Below are 27,268 nucleotides of genomic sequence, written 5' to 3'. Positions count from 1 at the left end.
CTAAAAAATTCTGGAATAAACAGGGCTTGATATAAAGTACTATAATTTGTCCAGTTTGAATTGTTAGTATTTTTTTCAGTATTTTCATGTAAATGTTCACAAGGGATATTGACTTTATTTACTTTTCTTATCTAATCCTTGTTTGTTTTTTTGATAATAAGGTTATATTTCTTTGTTTTTTGTTTTTTATTTATTTATTTATTTATTTATTTTGATTCATTGTACACAAATGGGGAACAACTGTTGTTTTTCTCGTTGTGCACAAAGTAGAGTCCCACCATTTGTGTAATCATACATGTACATCTAATGATGTTTGTCTCAGTCTGTTATTTTTCCTTCCCCCCACCCTTTCCCCACCTCTCTTTTTCCTCTATACAATCCATCCTTCCTCCATTCTTGCCTCTCTCCCACTTCCAGTTATGTATCATCATCCGCTTGTCAGAGAGATCTTTCGGCCTTTGGTTTTTTGGGGATTGGCTTATCTCACTTAGTATGATATTCTCCAACTTCATTCATTTGCCTGAAAATGCCATAATTTTATTCTTCCTTATGGCTGAGTAATATTCCATTGTGTATATATACCACAGTTTCTTTATCCATTCATCAATTGAAGGGTATGTAGGTTGGTTCCACAATCTAGCTGTTGTGAATTGAGCAGCTATGAACACTGAGTATGGCTATATCTCTGTAGTATGCTGATTTTGAGTCCTTTGAGTATAGGCCAAGGAGTGGGATAACTAGGTCAAATGGTGGTTCCATTCCAAGTTTTCTAAGGAATCTCCACACTGCTTTCCAGAGTGGCTGCACTAATTTGCAACCCCACCAGCAATGTATGACTGTACCTTTTCCCCCATATCCCTGACAACACCTGTTATTGTTTGTATTCTTGATAATAGCCATTCTAGTTGGGGTGAGATGGAATCTTAGGGTAGTTTTGATTTGCATTTCTCTTATTACTAGAGATGTTAAACATTTTTTCGTATACCTGTTGGTTGCTTATAGATCTTCTGTGAAGTATCTGCTCATTTCCTTAGCCCATTTATTGATTGGGTTATTTGTATTTTGGGTATAAAGTTTTTTGAGTTCTTTATATATTCTGGAAATTAGTGCTGAATCTGAAGTATGTGTGGCAAAAATTTTCTCCCACTCAGTAGGCTCTCTCTTCACATTATTGATAGTTTCCTTTGCTGAGAAAAAGCTTTTTAGTTTGAATCTATCCCAATTATTGATTTCTGCTTTTATTTCTTGTGTTTTGGGAGTCATGTTAAGGAAGTTTGGTCCTAAGCCAAAATGATGACAATTTGGACCTACTTTTTCTTCTATAAGGTGCAGGGTATCTGGTCTGATTCCAGGGTCCTCGATCCATGGGTGAGAAGTAGAGGTTTAGTTTCATTTTGCTGCATATGGATTTCTAGTTTTCCCAGCACCATTTGTTGAAGAGACTATCTTTTCTACATTGTGTGTTTTTGGCACCTTTGTCTAGTATGAGATAACTGTATTTATGTGGATTGTCTCTGTGTCCTCTATTCTGTACCATTGATCTACCTGCCTATTTTGGTGCCAATACCATGCTGTTTTTGTTACTATTGCTCTGTAGTATAGTTGAAGGTCTGGTATTGTGATACCCCTCATTCGCTCTTTCTGCTAAGGATTGCTTTAGTTATTCTGGTTCTCTTATTCTTCCAAATGAATTTCATGATTGCTTGCTCTGTTTCTTTGAGGTATATTATTGGGATTTTATTTGAAATTGCATTGAATTCGTATAGCACTTTTGGAAGTATGACCATTTTGACAATATTAATTCAAGGGATAGTAGGAACATTTCTCAACATTGTAAAGGCTATCTATGTTAAGCCCATGGCCATTCTAAATGGAGAAAAACTGAAAAGCATTCCTGCTGAAACCTGGAACAAGGCAGAGATACTCTCACGACTTCTATTCAACATCATCCTTGAAACTCTAGCCAGAGCAGTTAGACTGACCAAAGAAATTAAAGGGATATGAATAGGAAAAGAAGAACTCAAACTATCCCTATTTGCCAATGACATGATTCTATATTTAAAGGACCCAAAAAATTCCACCAGAAAACTTCTAGAACTCATAAATGAATTCAGTAAAGTAGCAGCATATAAAATAAATGCTCATAAATTTAATGCATTTTTATTCATAAGTGATGAATTCTCTGAAAGAGAAATTAGGAAAACTACTCCATTCACAGTAGCCTCAAAAAAAAAAAAAAAAACTTGGGAATGACTCTAACAAAAGAGGTAAAAGACCTCTATAACGAGAACTACAGAACAGTAAAGAAAGAAATTAAAGAAAACCTTAGAAGATGGAAAGATCTCCCATGTCCTTGGATAGGCAGAATAAGTTTATATTTCTATAAAATAAATTGAGTGGTTTTCCTTTTTGTTTGTCACTGAAAGAACTCATGCAAGAGAAGATCATCTTCCATGAAGGTTGGGCAAAGCTTCGCCTGTAGTGGTGTCTAGGCTTATTGTTCAGGGATGGGTCAGGGAGACCTGCATTACCAGTTCAGTTTCTTTTATGGTATTTGTGCAACTTTTATATTTCTTCTTGAGTCAGTTTTGGCAAATTATTACTTACTCAATTAAAAAATTCATTTAAGTTTCATTTTATTGGCATGAAGTTACTTGTGAATTGTCCCTTTTTACTAGTGCATTATTATACATAATAGTGGGATTCTTTGCGACATATTTGTATATATACATACTTTGATCAGTTTCATTTTCCAGTACCTTCCCTTTCCTTTCCCTCCTCCCTTCCCTCAGTCCCCTTCCTCAGATTTACTTGTCTTCCTTTTATTTTCATGAGGTCTTTTGAATTTTTTTTTCCTCTCTAGCTTCTACATATAAGAGAGCATGCTGACCCTTGACTGGCTTATTTCAATTAATATGATACTCTCGAATGCACTTAGTTGTCATTTTAAATTCTCTACTGAATCCATAGGACTGTCCTCATTTTATTTCTAATGTTTATTTGTATTTTTTCTTGTTTTTCTTGGTCAGCATAGCTAGATTTTCAGAAATTAGCTCTTTTTACTGTTTTAAAAGTTTGCTCAATAGTTTCTTCTCTCATTACTTTTTACAACTGCACTTTATTATGTAATTTTTCCAGGAGATTTATATCACAATGTGGGTGTAGATGATGTAAATATTTTAAATTTTCAATAGTTGTAGTGTTCTGTTCTTCTGAAGTATCCTTGAGATCATCTGTATACACCTCTTGCCATTATAACTTCCTCTGTAACAACATAAAATCAATGAGTTGTTTATAATTAATTTAATTAAAGATACATGTTGATGACCCCTCATTAGAAATACTTATCATACTTATATATAATAGTTATATGCAGTCTGTTTTCACCAAAAGAGATACACATAAAAATAAGAAAAAAGGGCTAAAATATTTGTATAGCTCATTCAGAAAAGTTTTTCTGATACTAGTGACTTTTTTATCCTTTTTTTTATTGTTCTTTTCATGTTTTGGAGAGGAATAAGTTTATTATAGTAAAGCTATCAGTTTAGCAATGCTTTTTTTTGCATTTGTTTTACTTTCTTTGAGTGTCTACTAATAATTTTATATCTGCCTAGGTAAACATAAAAGTAGGCAAATTTAATGAGTTTAAATTTCAGATACTAAACTAGTAGTAGAAGTAGGGTTAAAATTAACCCACAGTACCTTTAAGTTTTTGTAGATTTCCTAGTGATCAGCATCTAAGTTTGTTTCTCTTTGAAAGAAATTTGCCATTGAAATTCTATTATGATAGATAATTATTTCTTTTGTTTTAGGTGTTCATTATAAACTCATCAAACATATTTCTTCTTGAACCTGCAAATGAAATAAAAAATCTTCTGGATGAGCACACAGATATGTGTAAACGCATTCTTAACATTTATCGGTACATGGTTGTACAAGTATCAATGGACAAAAGGACTTGGTAAAAAGTTTTTATCCTTTATATATATATATGTAATATATATGAATATATATATTCATTTTTTTACTGTATACAGAAGTATAGTAATTTTTGGATGAATAGCATCTATGAACAGGGCTTGTTAAAATGCTGTAGTGTCTCCTATTGAATAAATAAATAGATTTATAATGTTTAGTAATCATGATGACAGTAGTTCCTTTCACTTTATCTCAAACATCTTTGATCATGCTTTCACAAGACCCCTTGGATTATCTTTCCGAAGTATGCATGTGATGACCTCCCCAATCCCAAGGAACAAATGCATGCATGTATGTATGGAGAAAGGAATTTATGCATGTGTGAATGCATGAATGAATGAAAAGATGATTCATTGAACGTGTAATGCCCAGTTCCTCAATCTAGCATTCAAAGCTTTGCATAGTCAGGCTCCTGCCTACTTTTCCCTGCCTTCTTTCCTCTTAAATTTTTTCCCTATCTACCTTGCTTGATAGGACCCTTCTTCCCAGTGTTATCAAATTGCTTTCTTCTGAGCACATTCCAGGCTTTTAGAATGATTGTCGTCTTTCCCTCTTGTCACCAAAACTATTTCTAAACCGTCCTCCTCTTTCTACATATTTTTACCCATATTTTTCCCTTACTTCTTTTCATTTTATATTTGCACTTCTGTATAGTTCTTGTCAAACTTGTCTTGATCCCTAAATTGTATGTAAACATTGAGAGGCCCTAGAAGGTATATACAAGTTGTTTTATTTTTCTATTTCCTATATTTCTTAACATAATACATTATTATATATACAAATAGTTTTCTTAACCAAGCCCTATTGATAATGGACATGAAGTTATTTCTTTTTATTTTGGGGGAGGAAGATAGTGAATAAATACCATTGTATATATTTGCTTTTCCTTCTTTTTCATTCTTAAGTGGAACACTTGGTCAAAGGATATGCCTTTTTAAAATTTTGGTACATAGAGAAAAATGACTATTTTGCAAATGTTCTTTACCAACAATTTTATTAGAATTACATTTAGAAGTAGTTACTAATGTATTTGAAACATTTTTTTGCTAGGTTTTTTTCTAAGCTCTTTACATATGTTTCTGAATCTTCATAGCACTGTATGACATAGAAATATCCCTGTTTTACATGAAACAGTTCTTAGGCACAAAGAGATTATGTGATTTGTCCTTTTTCACACAGCCAGTATTTGGTGAGCAGAGATTTGAATTACAGTCTTTCTGACTTCAGAAATTATACTTCATTTAACCATTCTTTTTTTAGTCCTTTATTTTTGTTTCTGTATGCTTTGAATCATTGATAAATGAGCCAGGTAGTAGTGCAAATCTTGCTTTGTGCAACACAATTTTAGAGATTTTCTTTTTCTTAATTTTTTAAGATCTCCTGAAGTCATAGCACTTTGGGAAGTCCATAATTTATGTTAAATTTCCTAGACTTCATTATTTAAAATCATTCTTCTTATTACAGAGTGAATAGGTTACCTGATATATGAGTGAGTTAAGGTTTGACCATATCAGATAAGATTTATTTGTAAAATATGTGCTTTATTGTATAGGTAGTTTTTTTGAAATAGCTTTTCATTTCTTACAGCTAAGCTAGAAGCCTAAAGTCATAAATGTGACACTTCAGAGTTTTATTTTTTGTATGATTGTGTGTGTTTGCTTATAAATTCAGGATATTTTAAATTGAGTGATAGTTTTCTATTTGATTCTGCCCCTTCTTCCCAGAAAAACCATGGCATCTATATCTAGGACCTATTGTTGCCTCAACCATATTTCCCACAGTGACTATCACATGTAATACTGTTCCGAGAATGGGCCTGTAGAATAGCTGAAAAGGATGAGGCTGTGATAGGTACTTGCGCTTTAGCCTGGTTGTATATGCACCTAGAATTCCCTTATCAACCTCTTTTTCATTGAGGCCGAATCAGTTTTCAAATATCAGATGTAGTTTTATTGTTTCAATAGTAACGGTCTAGAAGGAAGAGGGAAGACAAGAACAATGTTAGAATTGTTTTTTCATTTCAAAAACAAAAGATTTAAAAATAACTAAAATAAAAGAATTGGAAGAGTCACTATTCTTACTTTTTCTCTTTCTCCTAAATGTTCATTATTAAAATCACAAATCTCCCTTATCTGTATCTGAGGGTACTGTGGCTGAAAAATGATTTAAAATGACTGATATAGATATATAAATTGAATTTTTAATTTCAATTTTTAACAAATTCTCAAACTTTGAAGTGGTCTTTCAAAGATATGTAATATTTGAGTTAATCCAAAGATAATACTATTTTTATAACAAATTTTAATTTGAAAGTTAACTACTAATCAAAAGCAAACATATGTAAGAAGGAAACATTAATTAATCTTTTTACTTTAAGGGAACAGATGCTGCTTGTGTTGCTCAGAGTCACGGAGTCTGTACTGAAGATGTCATCACAAGCTTTTCTACAGTTCCAGGGGAAAAAAAATATGACCTTGGCAGGTCGACTTGCAGGACCACTTTTCCAGGCAATAAAAATAAAATAAATAGATGAGTAGATGGATAAATATGTATTTTTAAAAATTTTTTAATATATTTTTTAATTGTCAATGGATCTTTTGTTTAATTTTATTTATTTATATGTGGTGCTGAGCATCAAACCCAGGGCCCCACACATGCCAGGCAAGGACTCTACCACTGAGCCACAACTCCAACCCTAGATATGTATTTTTTAAAGAATTCATTCAACCCTGAGCTTGTTACCTGGGGAAAAAATATAAATCAGAAATCAGTTCATATTAAAGGTCTTTTGTAGAGCTGAATTAAAAGATGCTCATTTAAGTTGTTTATTTGCTGTACATACAAACTTAAACCTAGTGGAGGAGATACTATGTCTGTGAAAAAAGTGTTATCACAAAGGGTGATGATGCTAATCTTATCTCATGGCATGTTTATGTATTGCCACAAAAAAACTGTCACAGGATGTCAGGAGTAATAACCTGATTATTTGCTTTATTAGATTATAAAACTTTGTAAGTTGTTCCATGGTAATGAAAAACTAGTAATCAAGATTCATTCTTATGCTGTTATAGGAACTTTATAATTTGAAATATCAGTGGTAGTTTGATTACACAGGAGTTACACACCGTGATTTTCAACCTGAAGACAGAGATCTAACTTTAAATGTTATAGAATCTTTGAAAAATAGAAAAAAAATTGTTTTAGGATGATAGATTTTAAAGAAAATACAGATAAAATTATTTTTAATGTCAAAAGCTGTCTCAGATCTAATTTTTGGTAATAAGAATAATCATAAAAAATTGTTTTTCAGATATTAACCTTTTTTCCCAAAGTTCTGTTTTGGTGGTAAATAACCCTTTAAAAACAGCAACATGTATTAACTGAACTCCCATTTTCTTTTTAATTTCCCTGTTGTAACTAGTCCAATGGTGGGAGCTACAAGAAGATAAAATTTTAAGGATATAACTTTTTCTGTCATTTGCACATTTTGATAGAATGAGAGATCACTATTTACTACTGTTCTAAACTTTGCTCATTTTCCACCTTTATATTTCATGTATAAATTGGCATATGAATTCCTCAATAAAATTTATGGAATTAGCTTTTTATTTTATTTTATTTTTTCTTAAACCATACTAGGGATTGAACTCAGGGTGGTGCTTTACCACTGAGCTATATCCCCAGCCCTTTTTATCTTTTATGTTGAAACAGGATCTCACTAAGTTGCTGAGGCTGGCCTGGACTTTTCAATCCTTCTATTTTTCACTCCCAAGTAGCTGGGATTATAGGCATGTGCTATCAGGACTGACTTCAGCTTTTGAAACTTTTTATTTTGTGAATTGTTTATTCAATAGGAAGGCAAATCTTCAGTAGAAATTCACAAAATCTTAGAGCATAATGGTTGATCAATAGTTTCTGTCCTTTTTCAATTCCGTGATGGATTTAGTGCAGAATGCCCTTAATTCCTAACATGTCTTTAAGATAAAATTTAATTTTAACCTTCAGTTTACACACAATTAAAAAAAAAAACACATTTAAGTAAGGTGTCTCTATCTCTAATACCTGTTTTATTTTAGTGAAAACTTACAAATTATATAGTGATTTCCATCTTTAATTTGGGAATGTATGTTTGGGTTTATTAGTTTAATAATTTCAACACTAAATAATGTAGAGACTTATCTTTTGTAAATAGCATTTATTTTATATAATGTTAATATAATGCCTCATGAAAGATAGTCATGACTTTAGTGAGGTTTTTTCAGTTTGAGTTACTGGTGTGTTGGGAGTTGATGATTGTCGAAATGAAATTTACAGTAGATACTAATGATTGCGTAAATTGCTCTCACAAGCATTACTATGAAGAAAGGGTCATGGATATTATGTGTTTTAAAATTCTTGTTTTTAGGTAATTTTTAAAAGAATCAAATATCTGATTTTGAAGTCACATACTACATTTCATTGTTATTTCTGAATATTTGTCTTTATAGACTCTTATAGTTGCCTGGATTAAAGCAAATCTAAATGTGTACATCTCACGTGAACTTTGGGATGACTTACTGTCAGTATTGTCATCGTTGACCTATTGGGAAGAGTTGGCCACTGAGTGGTCCCTAACTATGGAGACACTAACTAAAGTTTTAGCTAGGAATTTATATAGTTTGGATCTCAGTGATTTACCATTGGATAAGCTGAGTGAACAGAAGCAAAAAAAGCACAAAGGGAAAGGTAAGAATTGTTCAGAGGTGCTCCATATAAATTTGTTTAAAGTAATTGAGTTGGGGAAACCCACGCCAGAGAGATGGAGGGACGTAAAGTCATGTTCTTTCTTATTCCTGCCTTCATATACCCAGGAGATTAAATTTTTCAACAATAAAGCATGTAGATACTCTGTAATTTTTATTAACCTTTAAAATCAATAGAAATTTTGACAAGAGATAAAATGCTCTATGCATGTAGCTAAAGCTAATCTTATATATTTTGTTTTTGATATTTAACCAAAAAGGAAATTTATAAAATGCCATTCCTTCTTTTGGCAGGGGGCTGTGTTGGAAATTGAACCCAGAGTCACTTTACCACTCGCTCAGCTAAATCCTGTCCCCTTTTATTTTATTTTGAGACAGGGTCGAAATTGCCGAGGCCTTGAATGTGTGATCTACTGCTTTGGCCTCTTGAGTAACTAAAATTATAGGCCTATGCCATTGTTCCTGCCTATGCCATTCCTTTTTTAACGTAAGCAAATTTGTAGTTGGAATTAAAGGAGTGATTTTACTTCACTCTACTTAAAAGTCTGTAATAAAGAATTTTTTTTGAAAATTCTTTTTTGTGTATGTGGTACTGGGATTGAACCCAGGGCCTCATACATGCTGGGCAAGTGTATCACTGAGCTACCATTGATTTGCACTCGCTGCCCTGGAAAAATTTTCAAAAGTATTTTCTTTGTTTTAACTAAAAGCAAACATTCCCTAGGTTTGAAATGTGTCAGATGTTTAAAGGGATTGGGGCAGTAGCATAATGATTATATCATTAGTACATGTTTTTATAATCCTTGGTTTGTTAGTATTTTGCATTTTTAAAAAATTAGTTGCTAGCTGGAGATAATACTTAAGGGACTTAACCCTTTTTCCAGGATATTAAGAAGCTCAAACTACTTTTTTCTGAACTATATATTTCCCAAGTAGTTGTTATTAGCAGGTAGAAATTAAGTAAACTTCACTATTGCAGGGTTTTGTGTTAGCTCGTTTCCTATCTTTTTTCTTATCCATATGTTTCATTTCTATTACAAAGCAAGTACATGTCAGAAATTATAAGTTTATTATTGATATAATTTTAAAATTCTGCATATTTTACAATATAATTTTTATATAAAATGAAGCTCAAAAAAATCACATACTGCATAGTATTTTATCTTGTAACTTTATACTTTATTATAAGTAAGCCTAAGAATATGAGGCAACATAGCACACATAATTTAAAGATATTATTGATCAGGTAACAGTACTTTGAGATTGAAAATCTACATTTCTAGGAGTTGGACATGAATTTCAGAAAGTTTCAGTTGACAAGTCATTTTCTAGAGGATGGAGCCGTGATCAGCCTGGCCAAGCCCCAATGAGACAGAGAAGTGCAACAACAACTGGCTCCCCAGGAACTGAAAAGGCGAGGAGTATAGTACGGCAAAAAACTGTAGGTACGTGTTGTTCAAAATCATGAGAATTGTATGGAACAATACACTTACAGTCCTTTAAAAACAGTGTATATAAATGTACAGTTTTCTTATCAGTTGATTTTGTTTTGAAATGAAAAACTTTTGTAGCAAAATCTCTTTTCCTTTAATAGTACTCAGTGTCCAACAGCATGCTATTCTATTCTCTTATACTATAAAAATTTATCTTTCATTATTGTTTTTATGTATTTCATTTAACTGTATGTATCCCTGATTTTAAAATGTTATTTTATAGGATTGAAGTAGTAGAACTCTGACTCAGTTTACAGAACTTGAGCACTAACTAGTTTATTACTGTTAAATGAATATACTTGGCAAACATGGAAATTTACGGTAGCTAATTTTTAGTGCTGCAACTATATAGATGGACTTCACAAACTTGCAACAAGTAATTCATGCTCTCTACTGGTACATAGCTGAGGCCAAGATGGAATCTATGCTAGTTTCCCTGCTACTTTTAACAAATAAGGAAGAAATTTCTATAATTTGGGAAATGCTAGTGAAGGAGTACTAATATGAAAAATTTCTAGGCATAGGATCACTTGGCATTCAAGCTAGCTACCATCTTATTTCTTTTCCTCTCAGAGGTTTGTAACTTGGTATGAATCATAGTAGAAAGAGTACTTGCAGTGAAAAAGTAGAGTTTTGTCCTAACCTCTTTTCTTTCTCTCTTTCATCACTAAATAGCTAGATAACCTTGGATAATTTATCAAACCTTTCCAGGCTTTAAGTACTTCATCTGTGTAGTAGGCATGATAATACTTGTTTCATACCTGAAACAAAAATTACTTAAAATTATTTCAGGATTTATGATCTTATGATTCCAGAAAAGGAGAATTTTCCATATCTATATTGAATGGTAATCAGTAATAAACATTATTAGTTTTAAAGAGATTGAAAACCATCATTATAAAGATGTCTTCTATGAAATAGAGTTCTAAAGTATTGAGAATTATAGCTTGAAAGGAAGATGCAGAAATGAAAGAAATAAGAAATCAGAATTTAAGAATTAAAAATTATGTTTGATTTAAAATCCTTTAAAGGGATCACATTTTCAGAACTGTCTTATAAAATAAACATATAGCTGTATTAATTGTATATGCCAAGCAGGAAGAATAAGAAATAATATAAGGAAAAAGGATATTCATGGACTGAAATTAATTTAACGCTTTGGAATTTTGGTATACAATTACCTTTGGGAATCCTAAGGAAAATATTGATCACATCTGAAATGTGTTTCTTCAGTTTTAATGTCACATTTACAGAAAATAGCTGTATTTGAAAGGAATTATTTTTACATTTAAATGTTTACTTAAAGCTTGAAATCATTTTAAAGTACTTTTTTCTGATTATAGAATTTATTCTTAGTTTATAAAATGTAAGGAAGCATGAAATTCCATTAGCTGTCTAGTGACAAAATAATCATTTTTTACAAGTTGATGTATATCTTTCTAGTCTTTTAAATAGTATGTAATAAAATACTCATCTTGAAATCAGCTGTGATTACTTTCTGGTATTTAAGTCAAACAATCTTGTGTAGTTTCTTCAGTGGATAAGCCTCTCAAACAAAAAATTAAATCATTAAAATTTTTGTTAAAAAAGGTACCTGCATAAAGTTAGAAAATCCTTTAAAGGACAACAGATTAAATTAGGACATTTTTTGGAGGTATATTTTCTTAAAAATTTTAAATTAAAATTTTATGTTTTTAATGTACATGGTTAAAAATTCAATCTATGATAAAAAGTGTAAACAATGCAGTCTTTGCTTTATCACTACTCTTCATCATCCCAGTTCATCTAAGTAGAGACAACCACTGTTACCAATTTCTTGAACATCCTTCTAGAAGTTACTTTATGCATATACAGGCATAAAGCATAGTATCTACACCGTTGTGAACCTTGGTTTTTACACTTTTGAATGAAAACAAAATTTTTAAGTATTCAATATGGAAGCACTGTTCTAACCATTGTTTTAGTTGTGAACAAAGCAAAGTTCATTGGAGCTGACAATTCTAGTATTGGAGAGATGTGTAATAAACAGATAAACCAATAAACATACTGGGTAGTAGTAAGTCATGAAGAAAATGCAGTACAAAGGACTAGGGAGAAATTTTTAAAATATTAAAAAAGGAAAAACAAAACAATTTAAATACAACAAAGGGCCAGGGAATAATAAGACTGGGGAAATAGGATTGTTTTAGATAGGATGGGAAAGGTCTGTTTTATCATATAAGAACAGAAGCCTGAATAAAGTGAAAGGATGAGCTTAGCAACTACCTGTGAGAAATTCATTCAAGGCAGTAGGAAATGTAAAACATCCTGAAGCCAGGAATATGCTTGGGTTTTTGAGGAAGAGTAAGAAAGTCACTGTGGCTGAAGTGGAGTGTAGGATAAGAAAGGAGGAGATTCTTAGGAGATTAAATCAAGGTATTATAATAATAATGTATCTTTAAAATTACTATATATCAAAAAGTGTTGAACTTCCTACATCTTATTTCATTACATTAAAGTACCATAATTTAACCTATGTCCTAAAGATGGATATATATTTTACTGTTTTGTACTATTAAAAATGGTATAGAATATATTTATATATGCTAATTACTTTATGCACAAATACAGGCTTATCTGTAGGACTTGAAATTAATTTGCCCCCAAAAGAGACCATACTAATTTTTTTTATTAACCCAATACCTTTATTTATTTATTTGTATGTGGTGCTGAGAATCAATCCCAGTGCCTCACAGGTGCTAGGCAAGTGCTCTACCACTGAGCTACAACCCCAGCCCAAGAGACCATACTTTATACTTCCATTCACAATAAAGAATTCCTGTTTCTTCTACATACTTGCCTTTAATTATATTATCAAATGTTTTGCTTTGTGTGCTTTGAAAAATTATGTTTGTCCTTTTAATGTTTTTTGTTGTTGATGATGTTTTGTTGGCCTTGTTTGTTTTATTTCTGAGTGAGGTCTCACTATGTAGTCCAGACTAATCTTGAACTCCTGGACGCAAGGAATGCTCCTGCCTTTACCTCCTGAGCTGGGACTATAGGCATGCACCTATCCATTGTTTTTCTTCTTCTTCTTTTTTTTAATAATGGAAATGAAGATGAGCATATTTTTATTAAATTCAAAAGTCACTTGGGATCTTCCATACAGTCAAAACAAAAAATGCAGTAGTCCATAATGATACTCAAAAATGTGTATGTGTTACATGTAAGGGGTGGGAGATGTGAAGTTAAAGCTCTTTACCAAAAAATTTAAGCCAGTCTGTATAGAAGAACTGAAGGGATTTTTTTTAATCTGTTTAAATTGCTTACATAGTTAAGCAAGGATCATTGGTTGATGCTAAAACCATTAGGTACAAGTTTGCTTGAGAATAGGATATTTGCTTGTAGCCATGGATCATCCCACATTTTCTTCACATTTGTAAAGGGAAATGTACCTTTACAGTAGAGGTTCTGGAGGTAATCACTTAAGCCTGTATACCTAACTTCTAGATTATAGTACATGTAGAACATAGAACAAGTTAAATGACTCCATAGGGAACAAATAAAACTAGAATGTAGTACATTTTATGAGATAATTGACATAGATTCTTCAAAAAGACATTATCTTTTTTAAATGTTGGGTGTGGGGTTTGTTTTAGATTAAAGAGGCAATACCTGAATGTAATACATGAACACTGATGAAATCCTGGATTCAAAAAAATAAAAATAATTTTATAGGTAAGTTGGAATATGATTGGCTATTAATTGATATTATAGAATTTTAAAACATTTTCTCAGGTTTAGTAATGGCGTTAGCTATGTAGGAGGATGACCTTACTCATAGATGAATCCTGTAGTATATAGGGGGAATGAAGAGTCATGGTATCTGCAAACTTACTTTCAAATACTTCAGTAAACACACACACACACACACACACACACACACACACACATATCAGAAATAAAGCAAAATTGACAAAATGTTAACAGCATTTGAATTTAGGGGGTGTATTTTTTTTTTTTTTTTTTTTTTTTTTTTGCAGTGCTGGGGATTAAACCCAGGGCCTTGTGCTTGTGAGGCAAGCACTCTACCAACTGAGCTATATCCCCAACTCTAGGGGGTGTATATATGTGTGCATTTTTATAGCCTTTTAACCTTTTCTAGATGATTGACAATTTTCTTAATAATAAAATATTGAGAAAAAGATTTTTTTCTTAAAGTCATTATATGACTCGTACCGCCAGCAGTATAGTAAACTTTATATTCTGGAACTGTTAGATATTCTTGCTACTTTTTCATTATACTGTTGGATCTACAGAATGTCAGGGAAATCTCTTAAGATTCTCCTTCATGACCCTTCTGCCAGGCCACACTAAAAAAAAAAAAAAAAAAAAAAAAAAAAGCTACTTGCTTAAAATAGAGTAGTAATGGGCACTAAGCATACTGGAAAAGTGGGCTGACTTTGGAGCAAACTGCTGATATCTAAATACATTTTGCTATGTACTTTGGGTATCCAAACTAAAACCTTGGCAAGCTGCAAGATCAGAGACTGGAATTGAAAGTTTTCACATTAAACTGGGGATCCTCACAAGGGCAAAAGTTGATTTTCTGCAGGTAATGCTTGCTGGCAGTTGATGCAAGCAAATGCAAATTACGTTTGGAGGAATGCAGTCTGAATTAGGCCTCCAGAAATTGCACACAATATGAACTCACAGAGATTACTCAAGTAAGGAAACAAACTGTTGGTGTGTTAACAAAATGAAAACAGATTTAGATTCCTAACAGATATTGATCCTTGTTATTGGAATATAATTTTTCAGACTGTAACATAACTGTTTGAAATGTTTAAAGGAAAAGTGATAGACTCATAAAGATGATTTTTTTAAAAAGAGAACCAAATAGAGCTTATAGAAGTAAAAACGTATTTACTAAGAGAACAAAGAGCATCAATCACTTGAAAGAGAGATCTGAAGAATTACCCAGGATAAGGATATGAAAAATATGAAGCTTAAGAAATATGTGGAATGGGATAAGGAGGTCTACTATGTCTGATTGGATTTCTGGAAGGAGAGAGTGAAGGAAAGGCAATATTTCAAGGGTAACAAATAGTTGATGAAAGATATGAGTCTTTAGAAACAGAAGCACATAGTCTACTAACTGGAGTGAATAGATATAAACTCACACCTAAATGTTTCACTGACACTGCAGAATGGAAAGACAAAAGAGTTTAAAAGCTACAAAGAGAAAAAAATAGAGAACCTCCAAAATAATAATAGTTACATTAAAAACAATGTTTTTTAGTACCAACAATGGAAGATAAGACAGTGAAATAATATCTTAAAGTGCCATGGAAAAATAACTGTCCATAGAGAATTGTATATTGAATAAAAGTTTCAAGAATAGCATATATATAAACAAAAAAACTTAAAAATTTTGCTACCATCTCTGACCTTCTTGAAAGGAACTAAAGAATATGTCAGGAAAAAGAAAAATTATACCAGGATTGAAGTCTGAGATATAAGAAGGAATAAATGATCAAAGAAATTGGTAAATGTATAGGTAAATCAAATGTTATCTAAATATAATAATCTGTAGTTTGGAGTTAAAGAGCAGAATTAAAATGTTGGTCAGTGGTATATAATTCAGGGAATTTAGTAAGAGAATAAGTTCTAAAGTCTTTGTCTTATATGGGGTAGGGAGCTGGTGGTATTACAACACTAACTTTAGACTTGAAAAATGTATAGAAAAAAATATAACTCATCTTTGAAGAATTCATTCAAGATAACACAAATGTATACCACTCTAAATACAAAAAAGTTCCAAGGCGCCCAAGCTTTCTTTAAATTAGTGATAGGAAAGAAGGGGCAAAAAGGAATTGTTATACCCCAAGAAAAAAAACCTTTAAAAAATGTTTGAAGAATATAGAACTTTATTTTTTTAAAATAAATATATTTATTTCACATCTGGTTATACTGTGGATGGTATTATTTCTTTTGTGTAACCAGTGCTTGGTTTTGCCTGTGTTTTGGTCTTTGCTTTAACAAGTTCTAATGAGTGATTATCTTGAAGTCAACATAACTTTTTATTATTTCAAATTAGATTATAAAATTGTTGGTCATTTTCACAAGAGTAAAAAGAATCTAGCAGGAAAACTCAAATAGGGTCAGATTCTGAATTTTTGTATATGGGTTAAATTTTAAACTACACTTACCTTTAAACCATTATATAGCAGACCATACACCGAAGTCAGATTATTGCCATAATCTTAGCTATTCTAACCCTTCACACCTTGCTGCACGTAGACGAACCTAAAAACAGCTCTTAAATCCTTTATTTTGCCAACATTCATAACATATTTTGAAAATTTGTGATTTTTTTTCTAGTTATAAACTAAATAATAATTTTAGGTTTTAGTTAATTATGTCTTCATAATCTGAAGCTTTTGTTTTTGAACTCTTACTCATTTGTCACTATTCATTAAAAATATATTGAGCTCATATGTGCCAAGTACTAGGAATTCAAAGAGGATATAGTTCTTGATTTTGAAAAGTTGAGTAGGCTAGCATAAAAGTATGTAGTCTACTAAAAAGCAGAAATTCTTAACTTGTTTTTATCTATTGTTGTCAGTAGTTAAATAATTTACAGGAGGATCAAAAAACACTTCTTAAATGGAATGACATTTCAAGTATGGGTTTGTAAGGAAGAAAAAGGAGACCAAGGACATTAGTAAGATACAAAGCTATTATGTTGTTGTGAAAGAGCATGAAACTTACAGGGAACAGTATAAAATTCTGTGTTGTAGCAGCATGGAAGAATAGTGGAAAGATATGAAGTTTCAGAAAGAGGTTGATCGTAGCCAGGTCAAAAAAAAAAAAAAAATTCCTTAACCCTTAATGTGATGGGTTAAAGAATTTAGGCATAGAATCGAATGTTTCCGGTAATCAGGAAAGCCTATAATTTTTAATTGCTGTTAACAAACTGTCCCCCTGACTCCTACTGCCTATTTCACTATTACACTGAATGTTATGCAATGTTGTTTAAGTCCTCTATTTGTACATAACAATACATACATATAACTTCATTTAATCAGTAGTTCTTAACTAAAAGTTAAAATCTCTGAATTTAAATTACTAGTTTATTTCTAAGTCAACTAAACTTTGTCTTTAATTTTGTGAACACAGGACTTTTAAAGAAATTATCAAATACAGCTGCAAATGTGATTTTTAAAATGTCATAAAATTTAAAGTTATTTTTAAAAACAACCCTTAAAGTTTTTGTTTATGATTTGAGGGAGCATGAAATTGTCCTTCTCAAAAATGTGATTCTTAATACTGATTGCAAATTCTGTTTATGTTTCTATTTAAAATTTTAATTGTACTTTTATACTTTACTATAAATTAAATACTGATTTGGTTAGGCATTTTTCTACCAGGAACAGATATTAACTATGAGAATATGTCCTTTTGACTATGATTCACACATAATTTTCTAAAAAAGACCTGAGTGACTTGGAAAATTTTGGGGGGAAGAGTTTGCAAATAGGAATGGTTAGTTCTTAGAATTCCGCTTCTTAAGAAGAGTGAGAATTGCCTAGAGAAATGCCCAAATATGGTACTAAAATTTTCTTTGAATTGATACTGAATTTTTTTCAATGTTTCCATTCAACAAACTTCTCAATTCTTGGTTTTGAGAACATCGTGCTACAGTGTCTGCTGTTTTTAATGCTGTTCCATTGTATTTGCTAATAATTATGAGCATTTCCTGCTTTACACCAAAAAATTTACATTTACAAATATGTGTGTTCTCTGATTTCTTTTCTTACAGCTTGCCAGTATTTGCCGTGCTGAAATGATTTAATTTAAAATTTCCTTCCTTTGTATCTTTTAGTTTTCTCTGTTGCTGCTTTTTCTGTGACACAGCCTTTCATTATAGTCACTCTTCTTTTTTCCTTCCCCACTTCTTTCTTTTCCTTTTTTAAAGCCATGAGAAGCCGATCCATTGGTGAATGTGCTCTGCCATCGGCCTATATACGCAGTGCTAAAAGTGCTCCTGTTCTGATCCATACTTCCAAACCCTTCTTGCCTGATATTGTTCTCACTCCCCTTTCTGATGAGCTTTCAGGTAGTGCCACCTCTGCTAATTTCTGCACCACCTTTTTCACTTTTTAATCCTCTGCTTTCAAATTTTGCTTAATCAAATAAACTCTTCAAAGTTAATTTCTTTGGGGGAGGTATGGGAAACTGGGAAATGACTGAGAAATCAACATTTTGAGTTATTTGAACTCTAATGCTATCCTCGCAGTTCATTCTGGAAGTGCTAAGTTTAGTGCTGTGCCAATGTCCAATATTTTTGGTTGTAAATGGCTAATATTTTGCTTTATGTTTGATTATTTTTCTCAAGTGGTTAAAAGAAGTAGTAATGCATGTTTATATCATAGATGTCTCATAGAGGTGACTTAAGATAATCAGAGTCTTGACCTTTATTTTCCCATTGTTTGACTAACAGTATGGTAAATTTTGAATAATTTGTTCTATCCTTCATAGTAATAGAACTAAAAGTAAGGGCATGTAGTCATAGGGGAAAGTACATAACCTAAAAGTTACTTTGGAATAAATCTTTATTTATATTGGATATTATAGTATGTTGAATTCTAAGGACTCACTCATTTTTAAATCATTGTGTAAAGGCTCAATTTAAAGGAGCTTCAAAACCTACTCAGGTTTTCCATTCTGATTCAGGTACTTCATTTCTAGTACTAGGATGGCCTACTGTTTTATTAAGCACATCATCAAATATGTGTTTCCTGGATTCACTTCAGTGGGTTTAGAGAATTATACACACCCCTATACACCATAACCCCAAGCAAATTATAGAATGTTTGCATTACCCTAAAAGTTCTCTAGTAGTTGGAGAAGAGTTTGAAAAATAGGAATGGTTAGTTCTTAGAATTCAGCTTCATTAAGAAGAATTGAGAATTGCCTGAAGGAACCATGAAGCAAGATTCATTTGTGTTAATAATGATACTTCATGTAAAGTCCCTTTCCCCATCCCTAATCCCATTAAGATGAGATTTCTTCCCAAGTCAGTGAGGCTAACCTAATTGAGAATTATCAATTAGTAGGTACAAAAACATCTACCTGTGTATTATATTTGGTAATCTTTGGAAATGTTATAAATGAAAAAAACTTAGTACTTGTGTTCCAAATGAGAAAATAAAACATTCAATTACTGAATATGATATGTTTATGTTTTTTAATTCAGGATGCATTGACTGGGAAACATTTCAGAATATCTTTTAGGATGTTTTTGAGAGGTGTTTAGGTATCATTTTGAAACCATAATACAATTAATTAGAGATAATTTATATTGAAATTAATAGTTGATTTTGCCGTTTAGTTATAATAAGCGAAAATTTGGCTTCCGTCCAAACTGGATGCTCAATTAAGTATTTAATGTAAGAATGAATGAGTTTTACAGTAGAAAAAAATAGGTAACTTGAATATTTTAGGCTGTCATATTTTGTTTCTTCAATATTCCATTTAAACACAGTACCTTCCTGAATAGCATAGATTTTGGTTTGTTTATATCAAATTGTAATTTAGTTATTTTAAATGGTAAACAAAGCAGTATTTCTGTCTTAACAACTAGATAGTTAAACTCAGTTTATTGTAAACTTTTCTTAGATACATTTTTTGCTTCAAGCTTTTAAAAGCATTTAATGGAAACCATTTTTTACTTGTTTATAAAAATTAAAATGAGTTTTAGTCACTAACTCTTAAAAGTTTGGTTGGATTGTATGTTTTTCTGTCATTAAAAACTGTCACATTTTTTTTCCCCTCAGAATCTACAGGGCTTTACAAAATATCTTTTCTGAAATTTAAATAAAATTTCATCAAGTAATTATTTAAATGCCAAAATATTTTTAGAAATCTAAAATAAACAAAAATGAGATCATTTCTTTTAAAGTGTTTTAAAGTACTACCTTAGCCAGCATGAGAAGTTCCTATTTCAGAATTCTTGCTTTGCTGTAAATAACATAATTGAGAAAGATTCCCTTTAGAAAGATTTATGATTTAAACATTTATGAAGAATGTTTAAAAGTAATTTTTCTGAGTGGCACTTTTATTGGTTGTATTCATTCCCCCATTTGCAGTAAAATGCCTCCTATGATAAATTTAAGATTTAGATGACATGGAGACACCAGTCACTTAAACAAAACAAACCTTACGTCTGATCATCAAAATAATAATTGTTCATTTTTAAAAATGTTGTTTATATAGGAAGGTGTACAAGAAAATATGTCTCTTAAACCAATGCTAATTTATTGATAACTTAAAATACTTTTGCTGTCATTTTTTATACATTTGTACATTTAAAGTATAATAAGAGTCAGTTTGAATTAAGAATCATTTTCCTCTTAGAACTCCTTGAAAGGAGTTTTTTTTTTCCCTGAAAAATGACTTATAAGCAAAGTTAACATACTTCAACCTAAGGCAGGAATTTAGAATACTTTCTAGGAGACATGTAGGTATAGAGAAGAAAAGAGTAAATGATCATAATGTCCATCAACATATTGAAGGCTCTCAGAAGTCCTGTTAAAAAACGTGTAATATTTCCAATATTTCACAATTATCTTTCTAGATACATAAATATTAACAGCCTGTAGTATTCAGGTTCCAAAGAGGAAAAATTTGGAAAATATTGAACTAAACTTATAATGAAAAAAAAAGCACCATAGAAATTGGATGAGATTGTTCTTATACCAGTTTATATTGAAGAAATCTGAGTTATTGAATTGATTATTGCCCCTGCGGTCCTCCAAGGCAAATTGAAGGCCTGGAGTTTGTTTCTCTAGGGATTAGGTAGAGGGGGGAGGGATAGGAGGAAAAGGAGTTTTATGAGTAGAAATTTGTAACAATAGTGTTGTGTTTAAAAAATTTTCAAAAAGTCTTGGATCCTCAAACAGTTCAACTGGTTGGTTGTTTCCTTCCAAGGTTTAAGTAAAATTTACCTTAGTTTGATGAATATAAGCCATTGACATACATTCAAAAGTCAAACTAAGAAAAAAAGTGAACAGGAGAGGAAAGTGCAGGCTTAAATGAACATATAAGATTTTCTGAGTCTCTCAGATCAGGTAATTGAGATTTCTGTAACTCCTTCATGAAACAAACAAACAAACAAACAGAAAAAGCAGTGAAACTACTAATAGTCATTCTAGCTTTTGGTTAGACATAGAATTTATCAGAAAAATACTTACCCAGGTGTTCTTGAATAATTTGGGGAGTTAAAAGGAAATTCTTTTGAATTCTCTTCATACCCTGGCTTTTTCATTTTTGTTTTTGTTTTAACATGTTTCTTTGAGAATGAACCATCAGTTTTCAAAGTACCCTATTTTTTGCTAGCCCTTATTTCTTCTCCATTATTCTTTATCTAGATTGTTGTTAGTGTGATAATGTATGGTATAACTTTATATACATCTATAGACTTAATTCTACTGAATAACTGAATATACGTGAAGTTTTTCTTAAGCTCTGGGGACCAGTTAAAAGGAATTGTCACTACAACCAATATAACATGATTTTTTAACATGACTCATCTATACACTTGAAAAAAAAATTTTCCCATGCTCTTGTCTCAGATTTTGATACACAGTGTGTATGGGCAGCTGCCAGGGATAGGGGACAGGAGGGTGTACAAACATATAACACCTCTTTTTACAGCTCTACTAATTCTGGTGCCTGGGCAAGCATACTCTCCCTAGCTTCTTCCATTGACCATTGAAAATTACTGCACTAGCTTGTACTTTCACACAATTGGTAGCCAAGACTAGCAGTCTTTATTTTCCTGATAAACTGATGTACAGAAAGACCACAAATCTCAATTATCATTTGTAAGCAAATTTGCTTTTACTGACAAAAATAATGCCTTATGAAAAAAAAAAAAACATACAAAAGAACTTAAGCATGGTGGGAAGTTTATTTATGTATACTTCTATAACTTTCTTATTTAACATTTTCTAGTCAATTATTATGATTTTTCACCCGGAATTAAGTCTATAGATTGATTTTCTTTCATTCAGTTCTCAAGAACCAATGATTTATTTGCCTTTTTTGTTGCCATAAGACTCTAGCCTGTTATGATTACACAAATGGTATGCCTTTACGCCATGTACAAAACAGAGAAACAACATGTATCCCATTTGTTTACAATAAAAAAAAAAAAAAAAGACTCTAGCCTGTAAGTCCAGGGTATATAGACTGCTAATTTGAATCTACAGAGCAGAATATTTTAATCTTTGTTCTTCAGTTTCCTGATTATAAGATAGTCTGTCTCACACTCCTTTTTCTACATTCCATTTCTAATCAGACAAGTAGGCCCTTCTTTTATACAGTTAATGAATTTCTTTTTTCCTATCAAAAATATGCAATAGGATATTAATCATTTACATCTTTTCCCTCTATAATCTGTTGGTTATAACACGATTCCAAGTTAGATTTTTTTTTGAAATAATTTAATTTTTTAAAAGAAATGGTAGTATGCAACATGCTCGTAAACAAGTAAAACTATAATTTTTTACCATAAAAATACATTATTTTTCTATGACCAGAATTTAAATGTTATGAAAACAATATTAGAGGGATTAAAGAATAGAAACAAAGGATAGTTTAGTGGGCTAAATTTTAGTGGTTTAAAATTATTTATTTGAGCTGAATTTGTTAAAGTCTTTTCATAGAATTTCAGCAACACAGTTACTGCTTTGAATTATCTACATTAAATTAAATATCTTAGTCTTGAAAAGATATATAGTTTTTACTAGCTTAGATGCTTTTTGGTTGTTAACTTCCTTGAAGACACATTACCTCTGTTGACCATGTAGGCAAAAAATTTACAAATTTGCCTGGTAATTAGCAGAAAAAAATGTTTCCCCATGTAATATCAATTTCTATTTAAACTAATGTGAGTGATTTTATAAATTCAGAGCCATAAAAGTATTATTCACAGTGAATATTTGTGCTTGACCAGAAAAGAATTTAACTTTGGTAAAAGATATTGGGGCACGTGGTTCTGCAAATCATTTCAGAAATTATTCAGCTTTTCTAGTGGTATGTTAGTATTCTAACTTGAGTTTTTTGTTTTTGTTTTTCTTGAGAAATTCTTGGTTTTTACCAACTAGCTGCTAATTTTTGTATTAAAGATGTTCTTTCCTTCTATCAGTGTTCATCTAGGCCTTGTGACCAGTACTCATTCAAGCAGTGGAGATATTCTGGTGAACAAAATAAAATATCCTTAAGCAACTTAAATTCTGGTGAAAAGTGTTTTCTTTTTTCCCCCCCCTTTTCCTTATGTTACAAGCTAACCTTATACTCTAATACTAGCAGGGGAAACTTTCTTTGAAACAGAATATTTAGAAAAAAATTTACTATACAGAAATAATCCCCAGTACTTTAATGCTAATGCATTATCAAGAAAACCCAGGGAGGAAGGGCATGGTGAAATACCAAGGAATGAAGTTTACCAAACTATGCTGTGACTATGTATGAATATACCACAGTGAATCCCACTACATATATGTGTATATGTGTTTATAGTGTACTAATTAAAGGTTAAAAAAACAATAATAGAAGGCAGATCAACAGAGTAGAGCAGTGGATGTAGGGGAGGAAGGAGGGAAAGGAAAGAGAAGGTACTAGGAAATGAGACTGATCAAATTAGGTTATATGTATATATGAATGTGGCATAATGAATCCCATTATTATATATAATACAATGTACCAATAAAAATATTTTAAAAATTAGAGTTTTATAATCGTAAAAACCCCACAAAAGAAAACCCAAGATAAAACATGACATTTCTGTAAATTTGTAGGCTTTTGCAAGAGGCATTTACTCAATATTTTAAAGTTTTTTTTTGTTAAAAACATTTTGTTTTATCCATTAAAAGGGTTCAAATACTTTAGGCTTAAATAATTTAAGAGCCTTCTGTTTTCCAATAAAATATGAGCAGCATAATTAAATTGTTTTGAAGGACATTTTTATTCAAACCTGATACCATTATTGTTTTTAGCAATTTAATATAAGTTTTTCAATTTTTTCCTCTGTTCAATTTACGAATATTTGTCTAGCTTTCGATTGCTAAGATTTTTGTCTTTATAGAGGTAAATCACTATGCTTCAGTGTAGTTTCTTAATATAGTTAATTTCACCACTTTTTAAAACGTTTTTTTGGTTGTTGATGGATTTTATTGTTTATTTATTTATATGTGGTGCCGAGCATTGAACCTGGTGGCTGCACATGTGCTAGGGCAAGGCCTCTACCACTGAGCCATAACCCCATCCAGCCAATTTCACTAACTTTTTATTTTTAAAAATTAACGAACTATTCATGAATATAAAACACATGCAACATGTTATTTAAGAGACTTAGAATATGACTAATTCTGCCTTATTTCAGATCACAGCTTTTCCACTTGATAGCTTTAGACCTGAAATAGGTCACTTAAACAGTTTCTTCCATCTTTAAAATAGGACTAATAACACTTCCCGTACCAGGTCATTTTTAAATTACCTGAGTTTAATGGGCACATAGAAAATACCTAGCTGTAGAATACAAATTACAAATATGTATCTCTATATAATAGTATAAAATATTATATATGTATATAAAATGCTATTTAGTCTGTTTTCTCCTCAATAAATTTCAAACATTTTTTTCCCCAACTAAAATTTAAGGAATTTAATATCAATCATACTCGATTCAAGTGCTGACCTTGGCTCCCTGTTTCAATTATTTTTCTTTGATTTTACACAATTATATTGTCATGTAATAACTATATTTAAAGCTTGACTTAAAAATATTTAGATTTGGACTGGGGTTGTGGCTCAGTGGTAGAGCACTTGCCTTGCCTGTGTGAGGCACTGGGTTCGATTCTTAGCACCACATATAAATAAATGTCCATGGACAGCTAAAAAATTTTTTAAAAATTATATTTAAATTCTTCCCCACTCATTATTGGTAGAAAAATATCTAGTAACCTTTTTAAAAAACTCTTCACAGAAACTTTAGATCACATGTGGTGACAAATTTTTAGAAAGAAAACCTAGGCTGAAATAATGATTAAGTAAGTGTTCTAATATGCAGATGAGGAGTATGGAAGAAATTCCTAAAAAGACAACTTAAATAGTAAACTTTCCTGGCTTAGAATGGAAAATTATGAAATATCAATAAAGGGAATTAAAGGTCAAAACTACTATTCTACTTTTCCCTGAAGTTCATGTGTTTATGGCTCATTCATTAACATTAGGGTTTGTTGTTGTTGTTTGGGGGTTTGTTGGTTTTTTTCCAGTACCAGGGATTGAATCTAGGGGGTACTCTAACACTGATCTGTATTCCCAGCCCTTTTATTTTATATTTTGAGATACAGTCTTGCCAAGTTGCCAAGGCTTGGCTCGAACTTGCCATCCTCTGGCCTTAGTATTCCAAGAGCTGGGATTATAAGCATGACCATACCTGACTATAATGTATCTTTAATGTTTTGAATTCTTAATTTTGAACTTCAATAAAATCCCAACTGTAAAATTCTAAAGAACTTTTATAGAAAGTTATGTAGTATTTATTATTTGCTGAGTCCTGCGGGATAGTGTACGGAAAGAAACATGGAGTGCGTGTTTAATATACTATCTGTCCTCAGGTGGAGGGGAGGTACAACAAATCGATATTTATATTTGCCAAGATACACAAACATGTATTAGTTATTTGCTGCAGTAACAAACACTTTATGAGTATAAATGCATGAATGTGAAATTGGTAAGGAATTATTTTGCTTTTCATTTAGAAAAATTTCTAAATGGACTGCATAAGAAAAGAAGTGTTATTTTTGAAAGAATTATATATCCCCTCAACTTATGAGAAAAAAATGTAATTATTTCAACTTCAGGAGCTCTATACATTTGACATATGTTGGGAGCATACACAATACATCTTCAGGAATCTTGATATAATACAAACTTCTATTGATCTGAATTTAAGCAAAGTGAATATATTAGGAGCCTCATACAAAAAAATTAATGAAATAATATCAGATAGCAAACTTTAATAAGTCACATATGTAATGTATTTAAATATTTATTAAAATAATATTAAAATAGCAAAAAGACTGTCTCCTTTGATCCATAGCATGAACCCTGAAAATATTGATTGAAAATTTTCATTTATTAATGAGGAAACTGGTCTCAGAGTCTAGTGTAAATAAACCTATGTTCAAGATCTAGAACCATTAAGTAATTACTTGGAGGTCTTGGACAAGTCACTACTTTACTTAGGGTCTGAATTTTTCTTATGATTGGTTCAGTTATAGTTCTACTTTTAATCTTTGCATACAACCCTAATAAGTAGCAACAACTGACTTTTTTTTACTCTTTGTCCTTTACTGATTATATTTTGCTGTTCTGAAAACAGTTTTTAAAGTTACATATTCCTAGGCAACTTAATGTCCCTGATGGCTTCATAAACATGATATTTAGCTTTTAAAATTCCTCTTTGAAAATGTGTATATATTTGAACAGTTAAATAATATTTCATCTTGTGATTTCCAATTTCATGTGTTTAAGGATTTACTATATACTTGGCATTTAAGGCAGTGAAAAATAATGCAGTGACATGCAACACTAAATCTACTTCTCAAACTTTGATTATGAATTTGAGAAAGTACTTAACCTCTCTGGATCTCAACTTCCTCATCTATAAGAGAGTTAATTAGATATCTCTAAATGTCCATTTTGAGTCCAGAATCTGTGACTCTTATAAAGAGATGTAAGATCTATTATAGATAGTTTTTAAGAGTTTGGTGGTGGTTTAACAGAAAGGGCCAATATAGGCAGGTATTAGTTCTTTCTAGCAGATTGTCAAGACAAAAAAGTTGAATTAGGCTTTTTTTTGTAATGTATTGATTTTATTCAATGGCATTAAAGTATGTTAATACTGTAATAAAATAAAGCAAAATATATAAGTAGAACAGTTAGTTTCTGAAAAAGAGAACATTTAGGAAGAAGGTGGAGATTTCTATTCATAATATGTCA

The 27,268-nt window shown here is 31.3% G+C and overlaps 1 protein-coding gene across 1 annotated transcript in view; it reads left to right on the top strand.

Annotated features, from left to right (window-relative positions):
- Ralgapa1 (Ral GTPase activating protein catalytic subunit alpha 1) overlaps positions 1-27,268 on the top strand; it is a 217,231-nt gene that overhangs the window by 67,130 nt on the left and 122,833 nt on the right. The window contains 5 exon segments of the mRNA XM_047542464.1: positions 3,813-3,961; positions 6,356-6,485; positions 8,466-8,703; positions 10,004-10,165; positions 18,174-18,314. Coding sequence (XP_047398420.1) covers positions 3,813-3,961; positions 6,356-6,485; positions 8,466-8,703; positions 10,004-10,165; positions 18,174-18,314 — 820 coding nt within the window.

This window comes from Sciurus carolinensis, chromosome 2 (genome assembly GCF_902686445.1).
Source record: "Sciurus carolinensis chromosome 2, mSciCar1.2, whole genome shotgun sequence".
In the NCBI taxonomy this organism is placed as follows: Eukaryota; Metazoa; Chordata; class Mammalia; order Rodentia; family Sciuridae; genus Sciurus; species Sciurus carolinensis.
This window is presented reverse-complemented; position numbering and strand designations above follow the sequence as displayed.